General features: G+C 48.2%; 1 protein-coding gene across 2 annotated transcripts in view; it reads right to left on the bottom strand.

Annotated features, from left to right (window-relative positions):
- Nucleotides 1–19,900, bottom strand: part of ACAN (aggrecan) — a gene marked incomplete at both ends in the record, with an annotated part of 31,156 nt that extends 11,256 nt beyond the window's left edge. For both annotated transcript variants that reach the window (XM_080914866.1, XM_080914867.1), the window contains 11 exons: nt 1,173–4,586; nt 5,589–5,804; nt 8,059–8,352; nt 9,510–9,637; nt 10,055–10,229; nt 11,178–11,582; nt 12,561–12,854; nt 14,038–14,165; nt 15,868–16,042; nt 17,397–17,780; nt 19,831–19,900. In XM_080914866.1, the coding sequence (XP_080770992.1) occupies nt 1,173–4,586; nt 5,589–5,804; nt 8,059–8,352; nt 9,510–9,637; nt 10,055–10,229; nt 11,178–11,582; nt 12,561–12,854; nt 14,038–14,165; nt 15,868–16,042; nt 17,397–17,780; nt 19,831–19,900 (5,683 nt within the window). The remainder of the gene's footprint in view (nt 1–1,172; nt 4,587–5,588; nt 5,805–8,058; nt 8,353–9,509; nt 9,638–10,054; nt 10,230–11,177; nt 11,583–12,560; nt 12,855–14,037; nt 14,166–15,867; nt 16,043–17,396; nt 17,781–19,830) is intronic.
- Nucleotides 19,901–26,513: the final 6,613 nt, after the last annotated feature.

Below are 26,513 nucleotides of genomic sequence, written 5' to 3'. Positions count from 1 at the left end.
AGTATGCTCACCATATCTGAGGCTGTACTATATGGTGAGGTGTTAATATGCTTGTATATCTAAGAATACAATCTTCTGTGTGTGATGTAAAGGCTTCTGAGGCTTGGGACCTGGCCAGCAGGAAAATCTAGTTGGGATTTCTCCTAGGATTCATTTCTCCATTTTCGAATGTGTCCCAGGAATAAAGGTCCTTTATGAGACACCCTTCCTTAGTAGAGAGGCTGGTTCCGCATGATTTCCTCTCCGGAGGCTGCAGGAGTCAGTCTATCTAGCACCTGTCTGCCCCCTCATGGCTAATGAGAGCTTCCCTATGTCACAGTGGCCCACAAGTATGTTTCCAGGTATGTCCCTGGGTTACCAGGCTCCTCTAAACAGAACCTAGAAGATAGGTGTCAAGAACCCAGCTGCCTAGAGATCAGAACATCCTCTGAGTTCCCATGGCCAGGTGATGAGGTGCTCCAAGCCCTTGAGGATGGCTCAGAGTCAGCTCACTCCTGGGGGTTCTGCCTTCCTGTTCCCTCAGTCCCCAATATGTGGGATACATGTTTTCAGATCATGAAAACTGTCCCAGTACAGTGGGGGAGTCATGATGCCCCCAAATCTAAAGCCCCTGGGGCTTGGTGGCTGGGTGAGGCTCTGGAACAGCACTGGGAAGGCCTGGTGGCCTGGGATGGATTGGGAACACAGAGTCTAGAGTCATGACAGAGCCAACATGAGACTTCATTAATTCCTTCAACTCTATAGGTTTTAGCCCCACACAAAATAAGTATTTGGACATAAATGCCACCAGCAGATGAACTCTGTGACCTCAGATTTACTTGGGAACAGGTTGGCAAACATAATTTCTACCGCTACCTAAAGAGGTCCTCTCTTCCTGTGCACAGATGGTGACGCCCACACTGAGTGTTCATGGGATCTAACCCCGGTGGGAGGAAGTTAGCCATCTTTACAAGGCCATGCTGTGAACACGACATGCCGTTCAGCACTTGCTTTGTTCACACCTATGTCCTATTTAGTCTTCTTTGGTACTGTTCCCATTTCATGGATGAGGCTCAGAGAGATTTGGAGTGTTATCTGACACTGTCCAGCTTTGAACTTTAAAGCTACTGTGCCTCCTTCTGGATCACACTTGCCAAATCCCAAACACACTTAGAGAGAAAATAACCCCATACCTGCAGCAGCTGACTCTGTTTCCCCTGACCCTTCTGGAGAAGAGAGGGTGGGGGCGTCTGTCAGGAATGTGGCTGTTTCTGCTGTTTGGGTCTCCTTTTCTGAGTCTGAGGGATGTGGGGACTCGATATCTTGAAGTGTTTCTGTAGGATGCTGGGTAGGCTGGGCCCACTCAGACTCTGGGATGATGGTGCTGATGCCAACATTCACCTCTGAGGTGTGATCAGACCATTCTCCACTGAATTCGGTCCTGTCTCCAGAAGCCATGGGTGTGGCAGAAGGCACACCGGAAGCGCCTGTGTCTGTGTCGGAGGCAGTGCTAGATTCTCCACTCACTTCTGGAGCAGCCGATCCCTCCCTGGTGCCTTCCTGAAAGGTCCACGGGTTGCTGCTCACCTCCGTGCCTTGGGTTGTCATCTCCACATGTGTTTCATGGAAGGCAGAGGTGATTCCATGCAGATCTGGGATCTCAGACAATTTACTGCTGGCCTCAGGGGCAGCAGACACTCCCACTCCAGCCTCAGGATAAGCAGATGGGTCGCTGCTGGCTTCTGGGACTGAAGCTTCTATCCCAGACCCAGGGAAGTTTGTTACAGTTCCACCCAGGTCCCCGGATGCTGAGGCTTCCCCACTGGCTTCAAAGGGGGTATATGTCATAGAAGGACCATGGCCAAGTTCCTGGGAAACACTTGGTTCAGTCACACCCTCTACTAACTCTGAAGTGATTAAAGTGACTTCCGGAAGCCCTGAGGTTTCCCCACTGCCAGTTGTAGCAGCTACGGATTCTCCACTTACATCAGCAGTGCTAGAAAAGTCCCCACTAAAATATGGGGAGCTTGGTGGGTCCATGCTGGCTTCCATTGGCCCAGACTGCAATGTGCTTAGGTCCAAAGACCCAGAGAGGTCCCCAGATATGTCTGGTGTTCCAGAATGAGTACCACTGAATTCCAAAATTCCCGAAGGTCCTTCTCCAGCTTCTTGAGCAGTAGGAGCCAGGGTTATAGATTCCACCAAAGTTCTGTCTACGAGAGACACAGTAGGGAAACCTGAGACAAGTCCACTGCCATCGTATGCTCCCGAGGGCAAGCTGCTCCCTGTTTCAACTCCAGAGATTTCTCCACTGACTTCAGCTACTCCACTAGGGAGGCCACTGGATTCTGGGGTGGGGGATGGGAAGCCACTGGAATCGATTGCTCCAGAAGATTGTCCACTAACATCCACCATCCCAGACGTGCTAGACGGATCCATCTCCCCAGAAGGGAGGCCACTGAGTTCCACAGATCCTAACCCCTCTTCTTCTTTAATTGTAGTAGGGGTCATTTCCACAAAACTTGTGTCCACAAATGTAATGCCAGAAGAATCCCCACTGCCACTTACGGTGCCAGAAGCCAGGTCGGGGGTTTCAGGTGTTGTTCCGCTGAACTCTGGGAATCCTGAGGGCTGCCCGCTGAGATCGGACATCCCTGAGCTTTCTCCACTCACAGATGTTATGCCAGAGGACTGGCCACTGCCAAAGAGAATTCCAGACCCTTCTCCACTGACATCTGGTTGTCCAGAGGACAGTCCACTAAGCTCAGTCACACCAGATATCTCAGTGGTGTCAGGAATCCCTGACGGTTGCCCACTGACTTCAGAAATCCCAGATGTTCCCTCGCTGACGCCAGACGACCCAAATGGCTGTGCACTAACATCAAAAAATCCAGATGTTTCTCCACTGGCATCAGGAGATCCAGATGCTTGGCCACTGAGTTCGGTTCCTGACGGGAGACCACTAATGTCCACACTACTATCCAACCCTGATTCTTCCCCGGCACCACTGATGCCGATGGTCCCCCTTCCTTCCAGTTCACTGGCAGTGGTGGCTGTGATGACTTCCACTAAGGTACTGTCCACAAGGGAGACAGTTGGGAAGCCAGATGGAAGTCCACTAAAGTCAGGCAGGCCAGAGGATGGGCCACTTCCAATGTCCACTCCAGAATACTCACCACTAAATCCAGAGGGGAGGCCACTAGCTTCTGGAGTTTGACCACTTCCTAGAGTCCCAGAAGGTAGCTTGCCAAAGTCCAGGGCTCCAGAAGCTGACCCTTCCAAGTCTTCTTTTCCAAAAGGCAAGCCACCACGGTCCTCAGCCCCAGAAGCTGAGGTCTCTAGGCCTTCTTTTCCAGAAGGAAGTCCACTGAGGTCATCACCTGCCCCAGAAACAGAGGTTTCTGGGTCCCCTCTTCCAGAAGGAAACCCAGTAACATCTACTCCTGAAGCAGATGTCTCTAGACTATCTCTAGTGGAAAAGCCAATATCTTCTACTCCAGAGGCAGAAGTTTCTAGACCCTCTCCTCCAGAAGGAAGACCACTCACACCATCTTCTCCAGAAGGAATCCCACTGACATAGTCCCCAGAGGCAGAAGTTTCTAGACCTTCTGCTTCAGTAGGGAACACAGTAATGTCCTCTATTCCAGAGGCAGAAGTCTCTAGACCTTCTTTTCCAGAAGGAAGTCCACTGAGGTCCTCTACTCCAGAGGCAGAAGTTTCTAGACTTTCTCTTCCAGTAGGAAGCACAGTGATGTCCTCTATTCCAGAGGCAGAAGTTTCTAGACCTCCCACTTCAGTAGGAAGCTGGGTGACGTCCTCTGCACCTGAAGCAGATGTTTCTAGACTTTCTTCTCCTGAGGGAAGTCCACTCAAGTCTCCCACTCCAGACGCAGAAGTTTCTGGACTTTCTCCTCCTGTCGGAAGTACACTGATGTCCTCTATTCCAGAGGTAGATGTTTCTGAGCCTTCTTCTCCAGAAGGAAGTCCACTGAGGTCCTCTACTCCAGAGGTAGAAGTCTCTAGACCTTCTCTTCCAGTAGGAATTCCACTGGCATCATCTATTCCAGAGGTAGAAGTTTCTAGACCATCTCCTCCAGAAGGAAGCCCACTGATTTCTTCTGCCCCAGAAGCAGAGGTTTCTGTAATTTCCCCTCCTGAAGGCAGCCCACTAAGGTCTCCTGTTCCAGAGGCAGAGGCAGAACCTTCAAGGCTTTCACCTCCAGAGGGCAGCCTGCCAACTGTGGGAGTGCGGGACCAGGGGACTTCTCCATCTCCTGAGGCTGACCCACTTTCTACAGGCAGGCCTGAGCTCACTGTGGGGCTGAGACCACTGGAGTCAAGGTCACTTGAGGGAAGTCCACTTTCACTGCCTCCTGATGGCTGCCCACTGGCGTCAAGGTGCCCTGAAACGTCTCTGTTGTCAGTGAAGTCACCACTGAGCTCGGGTGCCCCTGATGTGTCCCCTGAGCCTGGCAGCTCTGTCTTGCTTGTTACTGCAAGTGAAGATGTGTACGGCTCCTCTGGGGTGGAAGGAACTTCCGAGGCAGAGGGGCTTTCAGTGTACTCCTCTGCTCCTGGGATGGTGGGAAGCTGTGTGGGAGGGATCCCTGGAGGAAAGAAGGAAGCCAAGGTGAAGTGTGGAATTGTGAACTCCACTCCATTTCAAAGGCCTATATAGACCTAAACTCCTCCCTTCCATAGAAAATGTCTTTTAAGAGTATAGGAATGGGCTGGAGAGATGGCTCAGTGGTTAAGAGCACTGACTGATCTTCCAGAGGTCCTGAGTTCAAATCCTAACAACCACATGGTGGCTCACAACCATCTGTAATGAGAGTTGATGCCCTCTTCTGGTGTCTCTGAAGACAGCTACAGTGTAGTTACATATAATAAATAAATAAATCTTTTAAAAAAGAGTGTAGGAACATGTCAGATGATCACTAAGGGATATGTTTTAAGTGTTATGATAAAGGAGTCAAAAGGAAAGAGAGGAATGAAGGAGAAAGAGATGGAAAAAGATGAGAGGAAGAAAGGAAAGAAAATTAAAGGAAGAGAATGGTCCAGGAAGCTTTACCCTCAGGGCCAAAGGCTACATTACCCACTGGAAGTGGGGGTTATCCTTGTAAAAACCAAGTTCCCCCTTCAAGTGCTTCCATATTGTCTCTTGTATCCAACTTATGGGTTTCATCTGTGGGCTACTAGGGTCTTGGTCCATAAGAAAATTCCAAGCCCCTAACAGAGCCCAATGCTGATAGAGAATCTGCCTGTTCCTGCTTAGGACTGTTTGCACAAGCCCTTCTGGCGATGCTGGTGCTGTTTGAGTGGGAGAACCCATCTCCAGGTGAGCAGATGCCTTAGTTTTCAAGCTGAGGTCCCTGTTACAGAGGACCTGAAAAGCAGAGCAAATCAAAACATCCCACCATCTGAATCATGACCACACCCTGCTTGCCTTGTTTTTGTTGTTTTCAATACAACTTATATCTGGGTTTGGCGATGAGTTCAAGCCCTACCCTCCCTAGACTCCACCCTCACCTGGGCATTCCATAGCAGGTAGGAGTGTGGGGTTAGTGCACATGGCTTCAAGGCATGCCCCAGAGCCCAGCCATACTCACCTGGCAGTGGGGATGTGCCCGCTGGGGTGTAGGCTGGCTCCCATTCAGTCTGTTTTTCTGACTCAGTGGTGGAATATGGCACTTCTGTTGTCTCTGGCTCCAAGGGGACAGCATCCACACCAGGCCCCACCCGAGTGACGATCCAGTCCTCTATGTCAGAGGGCGATGTGGGTGTACCACCTTCTTCTTTTCCTGGAGAGGGCGCCACTGACACACCTGAAGAAAATGTGGGAGGTGATGTCCTGCCCTTTGACCAGAATCCATTCTGCCTTGCCCTTCAGGGACAGAGGAGCAATGGGACCCTGAGGTACACCTGTCCTGTACAAGAACCTTGTTAACCCATCTCAATCTAAGTCATTGAGACAGCTGTTTGCCATGTGTATTCCTGGATAATGGCAGCATCAGCTTAGGGCAGAGTACTCTGGGGTATCTCTTTCACACAGTCGATCATATATGCTAGACCTCAAATCTTTATGCTTATAGCCATATTTTACCTTTAACAGAGAAGAGATTGCATCTAACAAGTGGTGACTTGTTACTGGGACTTGGCCAAGGGCAATGGCTTAGAAGTTCCGGAGCAAATCTCTCAGTTCATGATCCACCGTGATCCTATTGACCTTGAAGGCAGAACTAGGTCCTGAGTGACAGTTCCCTAAACAGGAGGCTCATCTTTAGATTCCACACAGCTAGCATAGCATTTGCATGGGCAGAACTCACAGACGTGGTGTTATTTCTGATTGGGGGGAAGCCAGCAACCTGGAGGAGGTCAGGAAGGAACCAGACTTCTCCACAGAGTGATAGAAGGTTTAAAGCCTCACATAGTAAAACATGACTTTAATCTCAGCACTTGGGAGACTGAGGCAGGCAGATCTCTATGGGCTCAAGGCCAGACTGTTCTACATAGCAAGTTCTAGGACAGCCAGAGCTACATAATGACACTCTGTCTTAAAAACAAACAGATAAACAAAAAGAAGGTTTGAGTCTATTGAAAGTCTTGGGTGGGTGGTGGAAGTTATGGTTAGAAATTTACTAGTAGGTGTGCTGGTTGAACCTCTAATGTTCACTGGAACGACCTAGTCTGGGACAAGGAGATCAGCAACTCCCTTGGGACTGGAATGACCCTCCTAAATGAACTATTGGGTTTTAATTAATATATTCATTTTTTGAGATAGTATGTTTCTATTCATCACAAGCTACCCTTAAAGTTGTGGCAATCCTAAAAGTAAATTGTACTTTATTTTGGCAGGTTTTTTTTATTTTTTATTTATTTTTTTGTCTTATTGGTCTTTTGTTTCTTTGCTTAGCAGTATTTTATCGTTTGTTTATTTTTTATTTTATGTGCATTGGTGTTTTGTTTGTGCTCTTAACCACTGAGCCCTATTGTTTCATTCATTTTTGTTTTTTTAAAGAGAGAGAACAAACATAAAGTTGGGTAGGTGGGGAGGCAGGTAGGACTTGGGAGGAGAAAAACATGGTCAAAATATATGATAATAATTTTCAGTAAAAAATGAAGGCAGGCAATCAGAAAAAGATAATGCCCAGTGAAATATAATGCTGTGTGTGTTAATTTACTTTTTAAATTAGAATTAAAATGCTAAAATTACACACATAAAAAATAAGGCTTCCCCCTCCCACCAGACATCACATTCCTGTAATCAGAACACTAAGAAGTGAAGGCAGGGGGATCAGGAGTTCAAGGCCAGCTTTGGCTACATGCGACTCTTTCTCAGAATACAAACAATAAGTAAAATAAAAAGGTGTCCCTCTAAGACAGAGAAATGTGGAGGCCTTTAGTTAGAAGCAATCCTTGGGCCTGACAAGATGGTTTAGTGGTTAAGAGTGTGTACTCCTCTCACAGAGGACCTGAGTTTGAATCTCACAACTGCCTGAATTCCACTTCCTTGGGTGTCTGATGCCTCTGGATTTCAAGGGCACCTGCACTCACATGCACATATGCCCCTCCCCCATACACATAATTAAACACGGTAAAAACAGATCTTAAAAAAATTAAAATAATACTGATTCACAAGAAGTCATACGGACACTCAGTTTGATGTGTTGATATGTTGAAGCCACGGTTCACAGTAGTCTACAGTCTCCATTCTGGTGGGTAACCGTTACCTTATATGGATGCTGTGAGAATTGAACCAGTCAGAGCCTAGCATGTTGCTCTCAACAATCTGACTGGTTAAGGTGGCTGACACTGTAGTGACAGTGCCTCACGGTGTGGGTCAGTTAAGCAGGAAGCTGGCTGGTGAATGACAAGGACACCAGACTGATTCGATTACACTTATGAAGGTATTTACAAGTAGAAGAAAACTGACAAGAATATATAAGTAAAACAGTATATAACATTATACAGAAACACATATGGGGTGTTTCCCATACACTGCCCCAATTCATATTTAGATGTAACTTCCTTTAAAGTAGGAACCATTTGTCACTATAGAGGAAGCTATGACTACGGTACCTCGGAAGCAGAAGGCATGGTGCTTTGACAGTGGGTCAGGAAGGCCGGTCTGGTTGGGGTAGAGGTAGACAGTTCTCACGCCGGGTTTGTCACCACCACAGGCAGGCCGAGGGGTGACGATGGGGTATCGAAGGGTGCCATCTGCCAGCCAGCCAGCATAGCACTTGTCCAGGCCATGGCTCCAGGCGGCATAGAGCTGGCCAGTGGAGGCCAGGGTGGCATTTTGAGCTGCACAGAAGGTCTGCGCTTCCTGGAAGGTGAATTGCTCGAGGCTTGTGGCAAAGAACACTTCCCCTGGGGACAGAGGCAATGGTGGCGTATCATCATGTGTGTCATAGTTCTGACCCCCCTGTTCTGAGGCACCTGGCACCCCCACCAGATCACCAGGGCTGTTCATATATGATATACAGGAGTATGCAGCAATGCCCTAACAGGCCCCAACTCTACTCAGTCAACCCTCCAGCCACAAGGCTCCACCCTTAGCTCTCTTGGGATCCTGGGCAACAGAGACCAGCTTCTCCATTTTATACTGAGTAGGAATTTCCTGGGACTTGGAATGTCCCTTACTAAAAAAATTGACAGTGTTATAGTTGAGCTGGGCTGAGCTAGTCAATCTATGAGGAATTAGCTTCTACCCTGGACACCCCCATTTTAAGTTTCTCCATTCACATCTATGCTCCATTCCCTTGACTAACAGTGGTTCCCCTGGCAACCCCAGTTCCCCAAGCATTCTTAGCTACCTGTTCTCTCATTAAGCTCAGTGGCTGCTGTGGACCCCATTCCCATTCTTTTGGGGGTTCAGTACCCACATATTACCTAGGGCCCTATCTGAGTTAGGGAGAAGGAAGCTCATACATGCCCAGCATTTGTTTGTACCAGGCACCTTTTATGTGTCTCAACTAATATGCAGAGGATCCTCTAACATGAGTATTAAGCAGACATGTTTTATAGATGGGGGACCAGAGGCTTGCAGATGTTAGGTGAGTGGCTATGCTTAAACTTTTCCAGAACACTGGCATTTTCCAAATTGGGCTCAGTGGAAAGGGAATTTGGTGATGTTCATGGCGATGAAAAGAAATGAGACAAAACGGGTCTGTAGTTGAATAAGCTTGGGCAATGCTAACTGTAAAGCGTTAAGAAGATTTTAAGCTGCAAGACTTCTCAGAGCCTTTGACTTCTTCAAGGGCACTGGGAGGGGATGTCCAACATTTATTTATAATAAATTGATCCATTTAGCCACTGAACTCATCGCTTTATGAAGGACCAGTGTCACGCTACAACACAAGGGGAAAATCATGTGAACCTTTGGTGGGGGAAGGGAGCTGCTGTCCCCCTGGAAAGCTGTGTAGGATCAGGCCAGGTTGGGTGGTGACAATTGTATCCCTCTGTTTTGTGACTCTCCCCTATTCCCTGCTGATCTGGGGACTGGCATGCAATAATATGGCCTGTACCCTCAAGCTTGTCCACGTAGCAATAGACATCATAGGTTTCTGATGATGGGCGCACGCCATAGGTTCTGACTCCCGGGCTGCTGTCCTTGTCACCCACACATGGGGTCCGAGGGCTCACAATGGGGTATCTGCAAAAGAGGATGGGAAGGGGGTGAGGGGCTGTCCTAGGGTTAGGAAAGGCGTATCATGGGCTATCTGCTATGATTCAAAGCAGGTGGTGTGTTCATTGTAGCAAGTCTCTTGAGCACTTGGAAGACTTCAGCACAGAGACCCCTACACAAGAGTATGTTCTGTCAAGCGTCATAGATAGAAGTGCTTGAAAGTGTCTAGGGCTTTGTCTGTGTCTTGAAAAAAACCTTACTAAGATCTTGGCCCAGCAAAGTTCCTGCCGCCATCTTTCAGAATATGCCTTGGTTTGGGTGTGTTTGTGTATGTGGGACTTGGGGAGATATTCGATCACTGAGTTCCTTAGAACACAGAGTGCTAGGTGACCCCTGCCCTGGGGCTTCTTGGTTGGGGCTGGGAATGGTAGGCTCGTCTTTTACCTGACAGTCTGGTCCTGCAGCCAGCCAGCATCACACTGCTCATAGCCTGCCTCATAGGCAGCCTGGAGCTGCTCAGGAGAGGCAATGACCGCCCCGGTGTGAATGCAGGCCTGCTGTGCCTCCTCGAATGTTAGCGAGTATCTGGTGGAGCCCGGGCGGTAGTGGAATACAACTCCTGGGCAGAGAGGAGAGGGGAGAAAGAAACAGGTAAGACCGATGCTCATGCAGTCTGTTCTAAGCTTAGCTCCTTTGTTTAGTTAGACATAACAGCTCAATCCCACCTGAGGTTCTACTTGGTGTTATCATGAGAGTCATGGCAGGTGACAGTGTCATCTCAGGTGGGGACACCAACAAGACCCTATACCAGGATGTAGATTTGCATTCGGGGATCAGTTGGGCTCTGCTGAGTGACATCTCTGCCCAGGTATATCACCCCCCTAACCTAAGAGCTGAGTGTTTTCCAGATAACCACACCAGGCTTTTCTTCTTTTTCTTCTCCTCCTTCTCCTTCTTCTTGAGATAGACTCTTGCTATATATACCACACTGGCCTTGAACTCACAACTCTCCTGCTTCACCCCCCCCCCCCCGTTTCTGGGATACAGATGTTTAGCATTACACCTGGTTTCTAGAACAGGCTTTGAGACACGATCTCATTCATTTGCTTGACTCCGCCACAGCCATCCTAAATTAGCCACAGATAAAGTCTTAAGTAAGTGGATGTGGCTTTGATCCAATCAGACTCTACTCAAAGGTACTGAAATTTGAACATATTATCGTTACATAATTTTCACATATCATAAAATACTTTCCTCCTTTTAGCTCCTTCCCTCCCTCAGTTACTTAAGACTGTGGAAGCACTGTCAGGTCACCATTTCCCCAGGCCAGCTGCGCTCAGCCTGCTCGCCAAACTTGGTTGATTTTCTATCCTGGTGGGAGGACAAGGCCAGCAAAGGCCCATAGTGTCACCCGGAGCAATGGTTTTCAGTGGGTCCACTTTGTGGTGAACCATGTGGTACTTTCATCGGCTTGATAGAAACCCTGTTTTCCATAGGTGACTCCATTTGAGGTTCATGATTTTTGACCAAAGCGTGGACACTGCCTGTTCCCCAAGAGTACACTTACCCCCTGGCAAGTGGGGCTGACCAGGGACTTCAGCTGCACCTGGAGAGATGGTTACTCGCACCACCAGGTCCTCACTGGCAAAGGCAGTGGCAGAGTCTGGCCCACGTGTGACTTCCTCAGGAAAGCCCCAGGGCCTGGTGGCCTCTTCAGTACTCTCCTCAGCCTCAGGGAAGACTGTGGTTCCCACTTCAGGGGCAAGTATGAGGGCCTCCCCGGGCTCTGAGATCGTGGGGGACAGGCCGAAGATGGGCTTTGCAGTGAGGATCACGTTGCCCCGGACTTCTCCCTCTGTGATATTACGGGGCAGGGGCAGCTCCAGGTCTGGCCAGGTCACTGTCTGGATGGTGATATCGTCTTCACCACCTACCCCGAAGAAATTTTCCGGGATGTCTACAAAGTCTTCACCTGGGACAGGAGGAAATGACAGGCTTTTTTTTAGTGCTGAGCTTAGGGCTGTTTTGAAGGGGACGAGCTGGATATGTTCCATTTCCTTCTACTTGGCTGGAGGCAGGCACCTGTCCCTGCCCGTCACAAGGGCCTCAGGTGTCTGAGTTCTATGGCTCTTCCTTTCCCTCAGGATGGTTCTAAACCTCCCACAGAGTCACTCTGTGAATGCTAAAGTCCCTTCTATAACTTTTGGGCCACTGCTAGAATCTAATGTCATTTTGCGGGGGGGGGGGGCGGGGGGTTGCTTATAATTTCTCAAACAGTGTATGAACCATTTCTATTCCAATACCATTTCCAGAGTATTGTTTGCATCACGGTGGCAAGAAAAATTCCGCACCTATTCAGTACAGATGCAATTAAATTATTAATAAGAGTCTGAGCTTCTGGATTTGCAGAAGCGCTAGGCTACTCATGGTATATTGATGAACTAGCTTGCTGCTTATCAAATAAAATCTGTTCCTTTCTCCACCTCCCCACCAGCCGCTACTTTGCCCACTTCGAGTCCTAGACAAATGAAGGGCTGGCAGATATAAGGTAGTTATTAATACAGAGAATGAATATTCATGAGGGTGATACGTCCAAAGAGTGGTCTGGTTATCAAAAAGAGAAGAGGAGCTTTTAGGAGAGGGTGTCCCTCTTCCCGTAAGATTGGTCTGTGGAAGTGAAATAGGAAATAAGCGATCATTGGATGGAAGAGCTGGGATTCAAACCCAAGAAAACAGCAGCTAGAAGCATAGACCTTAAATGCTGCTCTGTGTGGATCTGATGAAACAGGGCTGGATACATTGTGACTCCATTGTCTCTACACTAAGAAGTAATGAAAACAGAAGACAGGATAGAAATAGGGGGTTCAGGAACTCAGTGGTCTCTTCCCAAGACCTTATTGAGATCTGATTTCGGCGAGAACCCCCTTCCCACCTTCAGCCCCAGCCCCACCTGTATAACAGATGGCGTCATAGCGGGATGAGGGATCAGGATAGCCTGTCTGGTTGGCGTGCAGATAGACGGTCCTTACACCCAGGAGGTTGCCTCCGCAGTTGGGCCGAGCCTTGGAGATGGGGTAGCGTACGCTGCGGTCCGCCAGCCAGCCAGCGCTGCACACGTCCATACCGCCCTGCCAGGCCAGGTAGAGCTGGCCCGTGGTGGCCAACCGCGCCCCCAGCCTCCGGCACTCGTTGGCTGCCTCCTGGAAGGTGAATTTCTCCGGGGATGTGGCATAAAAGACCTCGCCTGTGAAGGACACATCACACTGGGTGAGGATTTCACTCACATCCCAAGCTGCCTGTGTCCCTGCGAGGTCCATCTTTTCTCGGAGGTTTATCTTTTTTATCCTTGGTTCTGCGTTAGTATCTCACGGCTTGTCTGCCACTCCCCACTCTCCATTCCTCTCAGAACTTTTGGGTAGGATGACACCAATCTCCTAACAAGGACGTCCTCCTCCCCTAATTTGAAAAATAAAAATAAAAAAGCTGCCTGAAGGGCAAGGGTCATGGAGCAATCATGAAACTCGAAGTCCCGGTGATTGCTGTTCACGCTCCCACCACTAGGGGAGCTTTCCTTTAATACCGACACTGCCCATTCCTAGGGAATCATCCCAAATTCAATTTCTGATGAGAAAAGCAGGTCTCACCTTCTGATCCCTTAGAGTACTGCTTTCCAAACCAGGATCAGTAGCACTCAAAGAGGCCATTATAGGGTCATTTGAGGTCTTCTAGCTTTTAAGCATCATTTCCTAAAACCTGGCAAGGTTGTGGTTAAGGATGGGGTGGCGTTTCTGATCACATTTTGGGTAGTTTTAGGTGTCCTTGCTCAGCGTTGCCTCAAAGAGACTGTTGTATTTGTTTAGGGTTAGTCAAACATGGGAACACATATGCTTGTTACTTAATAGAGGCTTTGGGTACTGAGATGGGAACTAGAAGGCAGGCCACGTGGTAAGGAAGGCGGGGTATATCACCACCAGCTTTTCTCCCAGCGGGAGAAGCTTGGGAGCTCTGAGAAGTATATTCTGAGAGTGAATGGGATTTCCAGAGAGGCAGATGGGAAAGGGGAGTCATCTACCTGGGTACCTCTATGTTTAAAACAGTACCCTTATTAAAAAAAAAAAAAGAAAAGAAAAGCCCCAGGTTTCTCCCTCAAACAGCCCCACAAAAGGTCTAGGGTAAGACTTCAAGCTGGGGGCCAGGAGGTGGAGAGAAGATATCTGGGAAATACGTGTGTCTGTTTGTCTTCCATAGAGTAGAGTATCGATGGAGCCCAGGGTCTACCACTGAGACCCCTTTCAAAGTGAATAACATGAATTCCAGAAAAAGACCACTCATGGCAGGAGAGGACTGAGGGCCGTGGCCTCGTGTAGCCCAAATGAGCGGAGTAATGGGAATGGAAAAGGCATCTCGGAGGCAGCCAGCTTTCTCACCCTCCATCTCTTCAGCGAAGCAGTACACATCATAGGTCTCATTGGTGTCTCGGATCCCATAGGTTCTCACTCCAGGGAACTCGTCCTTGTCACCATAGCAACCTTCCCGGGGAGTGTGGATGGGATATCTGTTGGGAAGTCAACGTGGGAGTGTGACACTAGGAACAGAGGGGACCCCAAACTCACTGTTCTTGTAGCCTTCTCCTCCACATGAGGAGACAAAGGCAGAAAACTACCTCTGTCCAAGTCTGCTCTGCATGACAGCTGAGCCTCCAGTCTCAGTGCTGCTCACGAGCCTGCCCGCCTCTGCCACTAAGTGCTCCTGGTACCATTCTCTCCCCGAAGACACTTTCCATGTAAAAGGCCAGAATCTTGTGGGGTTTGCAAACCATGGATTCATGTGGGGATCATTTGGTGTACAGCAGCATGGAGCATTTATAGACAGGTAACTGAGTGAGCATGGCTAGGTTTCAGCACAATGACAGTCACAGAAACAAGGAACGGGCTGGGTTGGGTTTTGCCGTGGTGCCTAATTGATGCTTGAGTCTATGTCCACTAAGTGATGCAGGGGCTGCATTCTATTTACACTTGAACTAAGGTCCAGAAATGTTAACTGATTTGTTGACAGATGCATAGCTTCCAAATTCCAGGGTTGGGATTTGAGTCTAGCTCTTCCTGAGGCCAAGACTCTTGCCATTTTATTAGACTGTTGTCTTACTTACTTTTTTTTTTTTTTTGCCTATCTATAAATTTTTGTAGAAAGTGCCTGCCTCAGTAAGCTCCAGTTGTTAACTTGACACAGTCTAGAGTCATCTGAAGGGGTCTCAATCGAGGGATTGCTCAGATTAGCTTGTGGTCAGGTCTGTGAAGTCTTGAGCTTTGGTCAAGGTAGGAGAGAGCCCAGCCTACGATGGATGACACCATCCCTAGACAGATGGGCCTGGGATGCGTAAGAAAGATCATGAACCTGTGGGTGGGCCAGACAGTGAGCCCCAAGCAGCATTCTTCCATGGTTCCTGCCTCTAAGTGTTTCTGCCCTCACTTACCTTGTTGATGAATTGTGGCCTGGGAGAAGAACCTGGGATAGATCGTTTCCTCCCCAAATTGCATTTGGTCAGTGTTTAATCTCAACAGCAGAGATGAAACTGTAACAGTGCTGTGTGAACTTGTGACCTAAGACCCCCTAGCCTGCTCCAGCTGCACAGCTACCTTCCCGAGGCCTTGTGCATCCTTAGGATGCACACGGGGTGGACAGTCTCTTCACAGGCTTGCCACACTGTACTGGGATGCTCGAGGCAGGCCTCTATCTGCTCTGCTTTGCCATGTGGCTCCTAGGACTCACTCAGAAAAGATGTTTCTAGACACTTGATGTATGTATGTCTTGTCTTACCAAAAAAAAAAAAAGTATAAATAAGCATGCAATATAAATATATTTATATCATGCAATATATAATAAGTGATTATAACATGTATTATAATTTATAATATGTGAACCAGGCAATATAAATAAAAGGAAATAGACAAAAATAAATAAAAGTTCAAGTTTAAGACTGACAAACAAACCAGAAGCAAATAAACACCAAGAGGACAAACAGGCGAAGAGGGTAGTGGAGTTCAGAACAAGGCGGTGTCTTCTCCTGGGAGCGTGAATAATGAGGACCTGGGATGGGATGGTGGGTATGTATGTTAACAAGGCTGGGCTCTAGACTGGCCGGAGGATCATGTGCACACCAGCTCAGTGCAGGTCACTGCCTCACCCCATCATCTGCCAGGCCTCCAGTACCTGGCCTCCAGTTCCCACAGTTTTTCTTCTGGAGGTCAGGGTCTCACCTGACTGTCTGGTCAGCCAGCCAGCCCGCATCGCATTGGTGGAAGCCATCCTCATAGGCAGCCTGCAGTTGTTCAGGGGTAGCGATGATGGCGCTGTTCTGTAGGCAAGCCCGCTGTGCTCGGTCAAAGTCCAGTGTGTAGCGTGTGGAAATTGCTCTGTAGTGGAACACAATACCTGTGGAACACGTGGACCAGGGGGAGAGCCAGTTAGGTGTGCGCTCTGGTTATTGAAGCCCTTGAGAAATGGTGATAAGAATTCAGGGGACCTTGGGCACTATCTGGTCCAGGCTGACATAGTTCTCTTCATTGAATTTTTTTCTTTTCTTTTGTTTTTGTTTTTAAAACAAATTGATGATGTTTAGTTTCTTTTCTATTTTAAAAATATATTTATTTTATGCATATGAGTACATTGTAGCTGTCTTCATACACAGGCACTTTCTCCCCTAGAAGCCATCAGATCAGCTGCCCAAAATCCTCAGCTACTGAAGTGTGCTCTTGCTGGAACCCTGTTTCCTCTTCACCCTCCCCCCCCTCAACTTAATGGGGTATATACTCCTCCTCCCAGGCATTCATTTGAAAACACCTACAATAATTCTGAAAATAAGAAAGTTATTGGAGCAAGGCCAAAACTGTCTCCTTGTGATTCTTTTTGTCACTTCAGGACCCTCTAATCTTCCCCACCCTGTCCCGAATCCAGGGAGCCTCGGATGGAGACTGGAGAGTTCCAGGTCTCCAGTAGCCCAGGGGCATCCTAAGGAGACCTCTTAGAGACAAAGGAGACCAGGAAGTGAATTGTCAGTCTTTTCTTTGGCTTTAGGAGCTGAGAATAGAGGGCAGTGGAGGGGACGGTGAAGATACCTGGATGACCTAGGAACCCACTTTCCCTCCTTTCTAGGATCACTGCAGGCATGACTTCAGCTCATTTGCTTAGTGAAAAAATAGGCACACTTACAAAGGCTGCTGTGAGGTAGGAGACACACCCCTCGGTATGTCTGTGAGGGGTTTAACTGAAGAGGCAAGACCTACCCTGAAGGTAGGTGGCACCATCCCACAGTCCAGGGTTCCAGAGTGAAAAAAAACCCAAGAAAGTGAGCTGGGTGAACACTCGGACTCATCTTACTCCTCCTGACTGTTGATGCAGTGTGACTATCTGCCTCTGACTTCTACTGCCATCTTTCCCCACCATGGTGGACTGTGTTCCTTCAAACTGCGAGCCAGGGTAATGCCTTCCTCCCTCAAGTGGACTCCCGTCAGGAGCATAGCAACAAGAATAAATGGATACACCCAACAAGTGAATGACTGTTGGCAAACAAGCTGCCAATACCAGGATGTCTTTATGTGCCCCACTCCTATAGTCCCAATCCCAAAGAGAACAGCATCTGACAGTTAGTCCCACATTAGGGGAAGATAAGAAGACAATGGGTATGCAGAGGGAGTGGGAGAGTTAGTCACCAAGGTTCACACTGCTCTGGGCATCATTCTAGTTCTTTCTACAGGCAACATGGCATCCCATGTGGGAGGCCCTTCACCTTTTACTATGACCTCCAAGGTGGCTTCGCTGTCCTCGATGCCATGCATCACTTCACACCGATAGATCCCAGAGTCATTGGAGCGAAGGTTCTGGATTTCCAAGGTGGCATCACTTGGGATGGCTGGATAGTTGGGAAGTGACACCTTGTCTTGGTACATGCTGTTGACTCGAACCTGTCCTTCGGTGGCCACCAACAGTACCACCTCTTTTTCCTTGGAAACACGGCTCCACTTGATTCTTGGGGTGAGGGGGGCGGTGGAGGGGGCAGTGGTCACAGGATGCATGGGGTCGATGAAGTAGCAGGGGATGGTGAGGGAAGTCCCTAGGAGGACCTTCAGTGGGGATGGTTGAGGAATGCTCACGCTCAGTGAGTTGTCATGGTCTGTGAGGAAAGACATGTTTTAGGATTTGTAGAGACCACAAGTCTCTGCCTCCCTCCCCCAGGCCTGAAAACAGCCGCCCAACCAGCCCACATCCAACCCACTATGTGGGAACCTCACGGATTCCCAGGGAGCCTCAGACTCCAGACCTTCTCCAGACTAGCATCTCTGAGGACTTCTGGTCCCTTCACCTTAAGACAAAATTCAGAGACCCCCAAAAGAGTTCCTGGTGAGCGTGAGAGTCCTCAAACCTTAGACACCTTGAGGGGATGCTAACCCATAAGTAAATATTCTTAGAGTAGTGATATTGATTATTTTGGATGAGTTCCCCACAAAAGGTTCATGGTGATGTTATGAGAAGTGACTAGGCTGACATGTGCTCCCTCATTGGAGGGAGATAAATCATGCAGGTGTGACTTTGAAAGGGATATCTTGTTCATGGCTTTACCCTCCAGTCTCCCAGCCTCCCTGTCTGTCTGTCTGTCTGTCTGTCTGTCTGTCTGTCTCCAGGTCACCATGAGGTAAACTTCTCCCCTCTACTGTACCTTCAGGCATGATATTTCTGCCTTGCCACAGGCAAGCTTTTTCCAGAGACATTTTCTCATAGAGGCAGAGACTGTCCTACACATTGGGTGTAATGATTAGGGGTTATATAACATTCTATACAACCTTTAAATTTGGGACACAGAACTTCAAAGATATAGCCCATTCTGGAAGGTCTGCTTTGGGCTTTAACTGGGACCTTGTAGAAGGGCAAGGATTTTGAAGTAAAGGACAAGAAGACTGGGGGGAGAACAGGAAGTCAGACTTTTTTTTTTTTTTTTTTTTTTTTTTTTTATTTGGCCTGTAGAGTCAGACCTGGAAATACAGGACTGAGTAGGACTAAACAACATAAAAATCGTGGAGCGTGTTAACAGAGAAGATATAGTGTTTCCTGAATTCTGTGGAATAGGAGAGAAACAGCCATCCACATAGCACCTTTCATGGCAGGTCGAAATAAAAATGTTTAAGATAGTTGTGGGAGAGACATAGCAGGGCAAGGATAGGGAGCCAGGAATGTCTGGAGTCCAGCCTGGAGCTTTTGATGTCTGGACAGGTTCCACCATCTCTCCACAAACACCTCCATCTGCTGCCCAGCCCTGACGGCACTGGCCACAGCACGGCTCTGTAGTAGTGGTCTTCAGGGAATAGCCAGTGGCCACTGTTCAGTCCAACTTGGTGGTTGTCAAAGCTCTCAGCCAACCCTAGTGGACCGTTTTGCTGATGTGGACATATCTCCCCAGGTGATGGCTAGGGTGTGAATATTCATGGGTCCCTGATCATCACTGGAGGTCCAGATAACCACATCTACATATTCAAAAGCTGTGAATCGGGCCAGTATATGACTGAATAAAATACTGTGTGTCTTTCCATTTGACTATGGAAATTTTTTTCAATACCCTGAAGTCCTGCAGTTTGGCATTGGTATATAGTGGGCTGGTGTGGGGAACGGTGCTCAAGCCTCCTCTTGTCCCCCCCACACACAGTGAGGGAGGTCTCATACATGTGTTCAGCCCTTAAATCCCAGATCCCCACACCATATGTAAGGTTCTTCACCTGTCACTTGAGTCAGGGGTGGGGAGCTCACACCAATGCTGTGCCCTCATTTCTAGAGAAAACAGTCTTTTCAGCGTTGTTCCTTGGGTTCTTTTATCTTCTTTGGTGGTCCTATCCCCATTCCCCTTCTGGCTCCCTGTGTCTCCCCTCTACCCCATTCATACTGTGCATTGATTATGGATGAGATCACTGAGGGGAGGGTTCTGTGAAGGAGGCTGAGTAACTCTTTTTTCTGAGGGCATCCAGGAGTAGATGCATTTGTAGTAGGTTGTGTGTGCGTGCGTGTGTGTGTGTGTGTGTGTGTGTGTGTGTCTTCCTACTATGTCTAGAAAGGGCTAAGAAAAGGCTAAAAGAGGGGGAGCAGGGACTGTGTCCAAAATAAAGTCGTATCCTGTACTCAGAACCCAGCACTCACCCCCTACTGAATAAAGAAGCCGGGCAAGGGACTGTTCTCACCTGGAACTTCTTCTGAGATCACTGCGGCGATGACCCTCAGAGTCACAAAGACCAAGAGTAAAGTGGTCATAGTTCAGCTGGAAGAAATAGCAGAGGCGTTATTTGGACAGTTAAGGCACAGGATAGTTAAGGAAGAGATAGTGTGATAAAGTAAAATTCATGCCCAAGGCTCTGAAATCACATTGCACAACAGTGGGTTGCCATGGTTTGGGCAGTGTTTTTACTAAGAATCCTTTCCTCGAAAACCTTCAACTTTTCTTAGCTTTATTCCAAGATGGTCGGTACCCCAGCTATCCATCTTTTAGCCAGTGGAGACTCAGCCTAATGAATTCCTGTGATGGCTAATAATATGTACCAGGCGGACTGCAGATGCACTCTGTTAGGTTTGCACTCTGTTCTGCATGTTCTGTAGGGCTTTCACATAAACACTGGAATCTGTAGACCTAGAATGGCCTCCCTTTTCCATGTCGGTGGGTCACAGTCAACTACCTGAAGACTTTAACAAACAAAGGACCCTCTCTAGAGGGAGAGAGACTTCTTCTCTGATGGTCTACCAGCTGATTTTCTCCTCCCTCTGGACTTGCCCTGAAGCTTTTTCTGGGGCTTGAACATGTGGAGTTTCAATATGAAGATGTGCAGCCACCTTGTAAGTCTCCGCTGCTCTGGGGACCCACAGCCTGTACTTGTATTGTCTTTCCCTTCCCTCTGACACACACAGAGTCAAGCTAGGGGATGTCCTCTGCAAAAATGAAATGATCGGTCAGTGGTGGAGCACACATAGAACAAGAAGACTATAGTGGAGGAGAAAAAGCTCGCTGTCGCCTGGAGATACTGTACTGTTGCAGTACAGCACACTTCTCACTTGCCTGCAAAGATGACAGCGCAAACCCATCTACTTCATGCTAATCACATGAAATTATTGAGAACATGATTATGTATATAGTACATGAGACTTGGTAATGGTAATAAATGGTGGTTACAATGTATTTTCTATACTGTGTCCTTATTATTTTAGCATGCATCACTGCTTATCGGAAACATCATAATCGAACTAGTCCACCAGAGACGCACTAAGTAGCCCCAGACCCTTAGCATTTATGGTGCATCTCAATTGTACCAAGAAGCTATGGTAGGGTTAGGCGGCTGTTTAGTGCTCAAGTGTTTTCTTAGCATGCTTGATACCCACTGACTCACACGTACACATGTGCACACACTGTGTGCACAGGTGCATATGTAGCAACAGCTGTGCTGAGTGACTGAGTCACTTAAGATATGCTCAAACACACTAATGATGTGGGAGAGGGAGTGACAGAAGGAAGGGAACAGGGAGGAATGGAGATTGGTGGAGGAAGAGATGGGAAAAAACGGGAGAGGGAGAGAGTACACAAAAGGGAGGAGGGGAGGGAGAGAGAGGGAAGAAGGTAAGGGGAGAAAGGGAAGAAGGGAGAGAGAGTTGTTTCTTTAAAAAACCCTAGGATGACCCTTCAGATGCAGAGAAATGACAAATGATCTAGCTTTCCTGACAGAATCTGGTGTGTGTGTGTGTGGGGGGGGGGTTGGTGGTGTGACACACTCACTTTAAATTTAGAAGCCATGTATATTTTAGCACGGATCCTGTGTTGAGGTTTTAGGCGAGATTCAAGGTCCTGGCTAGAATCAGGAAGACAGCTCTTGATCAGGCTGTGAGATGAACAATTAATACCAGGGGCTGAGAACCTAGGACTCCTGTGGCCTTCTTATGGCCACATGAATTACAAGTCAAGCTTTCCTGATTATCATCAGCTGGCCACTTGCCGTTTGTGTGTATATATGTGTTAACCACCACTTAAAGCCCTCCCCTGTACCACTGGGGACCCCTAACGCCAGCCAGCATAACCAAATTCAGCATCACCTGTAGCAGTAAAGCCTTTAGCCAGCTGCATGTAGAAACAGTCTGGACCTCATGGTACCACTTCCTTGGAGGATACACAGTCATGTCACACACACCTCCTGAGACTTGTACTGTGTGATCCTGTGCCCCACGTTCAGCAGCAGCAGCATTTACTTTTGGTTCAAGGAGAAGAAAGGAAGTCTTGGGAATGAGACAGTGGAAAAGGACAGATGGGGTCTGCAGCCACAGAGATCATCCTTCCTGGAGACCGGGTCCCAGCCTCCACACCTTAACCTCAGCTCTGTCGGAGTCCGACAGTCCAGTAGGTGTCACTCTCTGCTTAGTCATCATAAGCTGAGCTGGGACAGCGCCGGGATCAGGGAGCAGCACCCTTAAGAGCATCAAGAGAGGAGACACTGACATTTCCCTTCAGGAGTGCCAGGCGAGGAACAGTCTGGGCCCAGGACAAGGTGACCCTTTCCTGTCTCTGGAGCTTTGGCATTTTTGACCATCCATCCTCTACCCATGCCTGAGAAATGAAAGGCCTGTCTGTGTGGCTGAGGGCATAGAGGCACATCACCCCCATGCTGTAGGAAGTCTGGAAAGTTCCATAGTTCTGAGAAAAGGCCCCTTCCTTCTCCTTAGAGATTTTCTGACTTAGATTCTCACTTAAAAAAATGTTCTGGGGCTCCAGGTCTGGTACTTTGAGGAGACACAGAGTTGGAGAGGGGTTGTTCAAGATTATTTGACCAGCCAGGGCTAGGAAATAGTTTCCTGGAAGGTCAAGGAAGATCAGCCTGAGGCGTGTTTACAGAAGGACCTTTACCCAAGTCCTGGACACAAAGCTAGCCTGTTCCTCCCTAAGAACACCTTTCACTTGGAAGTCTTGTGTATGTTTCGGAGTTGTGTTTCTTCCCTCGCCCTCTGAACAAACTGGACGTTGTCTGGGATGCGGTGGTGCTCTGTGGGGCTTGGGCTGGCTCCGTTTTCCTCCCTGGCTCAGACCAGGAAATATGAAGGAATGAAAAGGAGGGGGTGGTTGTGGAATGGGCAGCAAGACCAATTTTATTCCTTCTTCTTAAAAACTTTGGGATAGAATTATCGCAATAAATATGCTCTTGTGTTTGCGTGTGTTTTCCCAGTGTAAAGAAAATAGGGAGCAATTCCATTCTGTCTGGGTTCCAAGTCTCTCAGAGACTCTGTGAGGCTTTTATGTGAGGCCATTGACTTTGCCAGCCCACGCTCACTCGTGGACAGAGAGGCCTTTCTCAATGGGAAGGAAATGACTGTGGGAAGGGATGGTACATAGAGGGCTCTGGGGATGGGGAGAGGGGAAGGGAGGCCTGAGAGGGACAGCAGTGGGGCTCAGAAGCATGGGAGGTGGCCCAGCAGAAATCCCCAAGATCCCCGTGAGTCAGGGATTGACCAATTGTTAGGAAGTTTGGCCAGGAAAAGAAACAGGCTCCTGCTTTTCAGTTGTGTGTGTGTGTCTGTCTGTCTATCTGCATGGTTTTGTCTTTCTCTGTGTATGTGTGCCTGTGTGCATGCATGTGTATATGTATTTGTCTATTTTTGTGTGTGTGTCTTTGTATGCATGTGCCTGTGTGTTTGTGTGCACCTGTGTGTCTGTGGTCCCTAGTTGGAGGCAGGGACTTTATCAAATCCCATAATGGAAAATGTATCTCTTTCTCATTCTGAATTCCATTTTAGCAGCTGTCAAGACTCAGTCTCAGGTCCTGGCTCTGCCAGGTCACCTACTGCCTATTAACACAAGACCTGCTCTTGCTGTTTCACAAATGGAGTGCAATGTCCTGCCAGCCAGTTCTCATCTGGGCTGGGCACTGTGCCTTTGGCACTGTACACATACAGGCTGTAGCATCCACAGGGACCCACCAGTGCCGCTCTCTCCCACCACCCACTTGTCAGCCTGTGTGAGACACTTGGAACAATTCCCGTGGGTTGGAATGGATGGAAATGGTTGTGGGAAGGGAAGCTTCCTACCTGACAGAAGGATCAGACTGGGTGACTTTCCATAAAGAAAAAAACTGTGTTCATTTCAAAAGCGACACTGCTGCCCTTCCAAAAGACAGAGAAACAGGAAACAGGAATGAGGAGGAGAAGGAGGAGGAAGAAGAGGAAGAGGAAGAAGAAGAAGGAGAAAGAGAAGGAGAAGGAGGAGAAGAAGGAGAAGAAGAATCTCAGTACTCCTATATCCCAATCCAACCAGTGTTAGTTTTTGTTTCTTTTTTTTTTTTTTTTGCTGTTGTTTTGTTTTTGTAATTGCTATCTTTTTGCAACCTATTTTCTGTTTTCACAGAATTCAGCTAATCAAATGACAGTTTTGTTCCTTCAGAGACGACCACAATGGGGTTTTACAGTGTGACCTTCCTTCCAGGAAACCTGTGCAGGTAGCTTGGGCAGGGAGACCTTAGCCTGTTCCTGGATGGGACCAGAAGTTCCAGTTCCACCATGCATCCCTTGTTTAACCAGTGGTTCATGACTCTTGTGATCTTTCTGTGGCTCTTACCGCTCAATCCGCAGAAAGCCCAGGACACTCCAGGGACTGTGTGCTCCCTGCCTACTGCTCTGTGGTAGTCATTCTCAGCTCTACACACCGCAGCTTCCAGAACTTTCCTTCTTGGAGCCACAGAAGGCCAGAGTTGGGACTGACCACTGTGAACTTCAAATTCAATACATTAAATTTACAGCTGAAGAAACCAGGGCCCAAAGAGGTTCAGTATTTTGTTGAGGACCACACAGCAGGTTAAAAGTGGACCTATAGCTGGAGTCCAGTTCCAAGGATTGGTCCTTCCTAATTCTCAGACTTTGTGAGCTTCACGAAGTAGTGACCATAGCTAGCTTACTCCATGTTATTTTCCAAATACTTACTATAGAAGCACACAGACACACACACACACACACACACACACACACCCACACACACAGACACACACACACACATACACAAAGACAGAGAGACAGAGTCAGAGATAGAGACAGAGGGAGAAGGAAGGGGAGAGGGAAGGAGAAGGAAAGGGAAGGAGAAGAGGGAGGGGAGAGGGAGGAGAGAAGGAGGGAGAGAGGGAGAAATGAGAGGGAGGGGAAAAAGCGGGGGAGAGTGAAAGGGTTCTGGGCATCTTGGGAGTCATCTCCTTCAGCCCAAGGTCTTAGGGGTGGCACTGGAGGCTCACAATGGTTCAGCATTTTTGTGTGCAGAACCCTAGCAGATAGATCCCTGCCCCCACTTCACATCTGTAGGTCTCAGCTAGAGCAGTAAGCTTGCTCACAGTGCGCATAGCTAAACTGGCACATCAGCATGGCATGTGACTTCAGGAAGGTCACAGTCTAGCCACAGTCCAGAGAAGTAAAACCAGGGCCTTTTTTTTTTTCTCCCAGGACTCCCAGGGAAACCGAGGCAGTGCTACACTCAACTCAGACTATAGCTTACCACAGTCGGTATAAAGCATCTCTTTCAATTCCACATTCAGCAACTGTTCCATCTGAAGTTTGCACTTGGGTGTTATATGGGAGTGTCTATACTGTGGTAATCAGCAAACACCCAGGAGGTGAAAGCTCTTGTTTTTTTTTTTTTTTTTCTGAGAGTGGATTTATCAGCACACTGGAAATAACTTATGCTAAATATAAAATGAATCTGGGAGAAAGACAAGAGGTGCTTCTCCCTTTTCATCTAGTTAAACCTTATTCTCTATCCACTTCTCTGTCTGGTAGGGCTGGACAGCCTTCATCTGCACGCCCACTGGGATTCTCTCTATGGTGAACTGATTATGTGATTGGACACAAACCCCTCATCTTCTCTGACCCTGGAGGCTCCCACTTCCTACACAGAGCCTTGTCAGTCAGCAGGGCCTGCCCTGTGGTTCTGTCTCTCAGTCACACCTGCATCCACACTGTCTTTGGCATTTCATTGTCTCTTTGATTTTACGTGTGCAAGCTTTGTCTCATTGTGAGAACATGACTTTCTTATGGCTGAAAAGCAACACTTACTGGGCAGTGTTAACTTGTATGGGGCCTGGACATACACAAAACAGAATGTGACATCTCCTCACCAAATGCATGAGTGGAGACTGGATTTGGCAGATGGCCGAGCCAGGAAGATTGGCTCAGGTGGACCAAGGTGTTCAGCGTCATTAGTGTAAGTCCTGGAGAAAGGAGCAAGGTTTCTGGTTTTTCCAACCACCATCCTCAGTCTAGCCACCTCTGCAGGCTAATCTTCAATGGAGCCTTTCCAGTTGTCACCTACCCACAAATAAAACCTACCCGAAGGTCTATGCATGAACCATAATGGCATGTGTCATTAACACTGGGATTTCTAATCTTGCACAGGGAAGGGCCAAGTGGAAGAGGGGCCCCAACCTTAGTTTGTTCTTTTCCTGTGTATCTCAAATAGACAGGGTGGGATGGGGGTGGTTAAAGGGAAGCCGATCTCAGCCCAGTCTTAACTCGCTGTGGAACACACAGAAGGACCATGATGGTTTGCATATGCTTAGCCCAGGGAGTAGCACTATTAGAAGGTGTGGCCTTGTTGGAGGAAGTGTGTCACTCTGGGGATGGGCTGGGAGACACTCCTCCTAGCTGCCTGAGGATGCTTAGTCTGTTCCTGGCTTCCTTTGGATGAAGATGTAGAACTCTCAGCTCCTCCTGCACCAAGCCTGCCTGGATGCTGCCATGGTCTCAACTTGATGACACTGGGCCGAACCTCTGAACCTGTAAGCCAGCCCCAATTAATATTGACCTTATAAGAGTTGCCTTGGTCATGGTGTCTGTTCACAGCAATAAAACCATAACTAAGACA

The sequence above is a fragment of the Micromys minutus genome (assembly GCF_963924665.1).
Source record: "Micromys minutus genome assembly, chromosome: 3".
NCBI lineage: Eukaryota > Metazoa > Chordata > Mammalia > Rodentia > Muridae > Micromys > Micromys minutus.
Note: the sequence above shows the minus strand (reverse complement) of the source record. Positions and strands in the feature narration are given on the sequence as shown.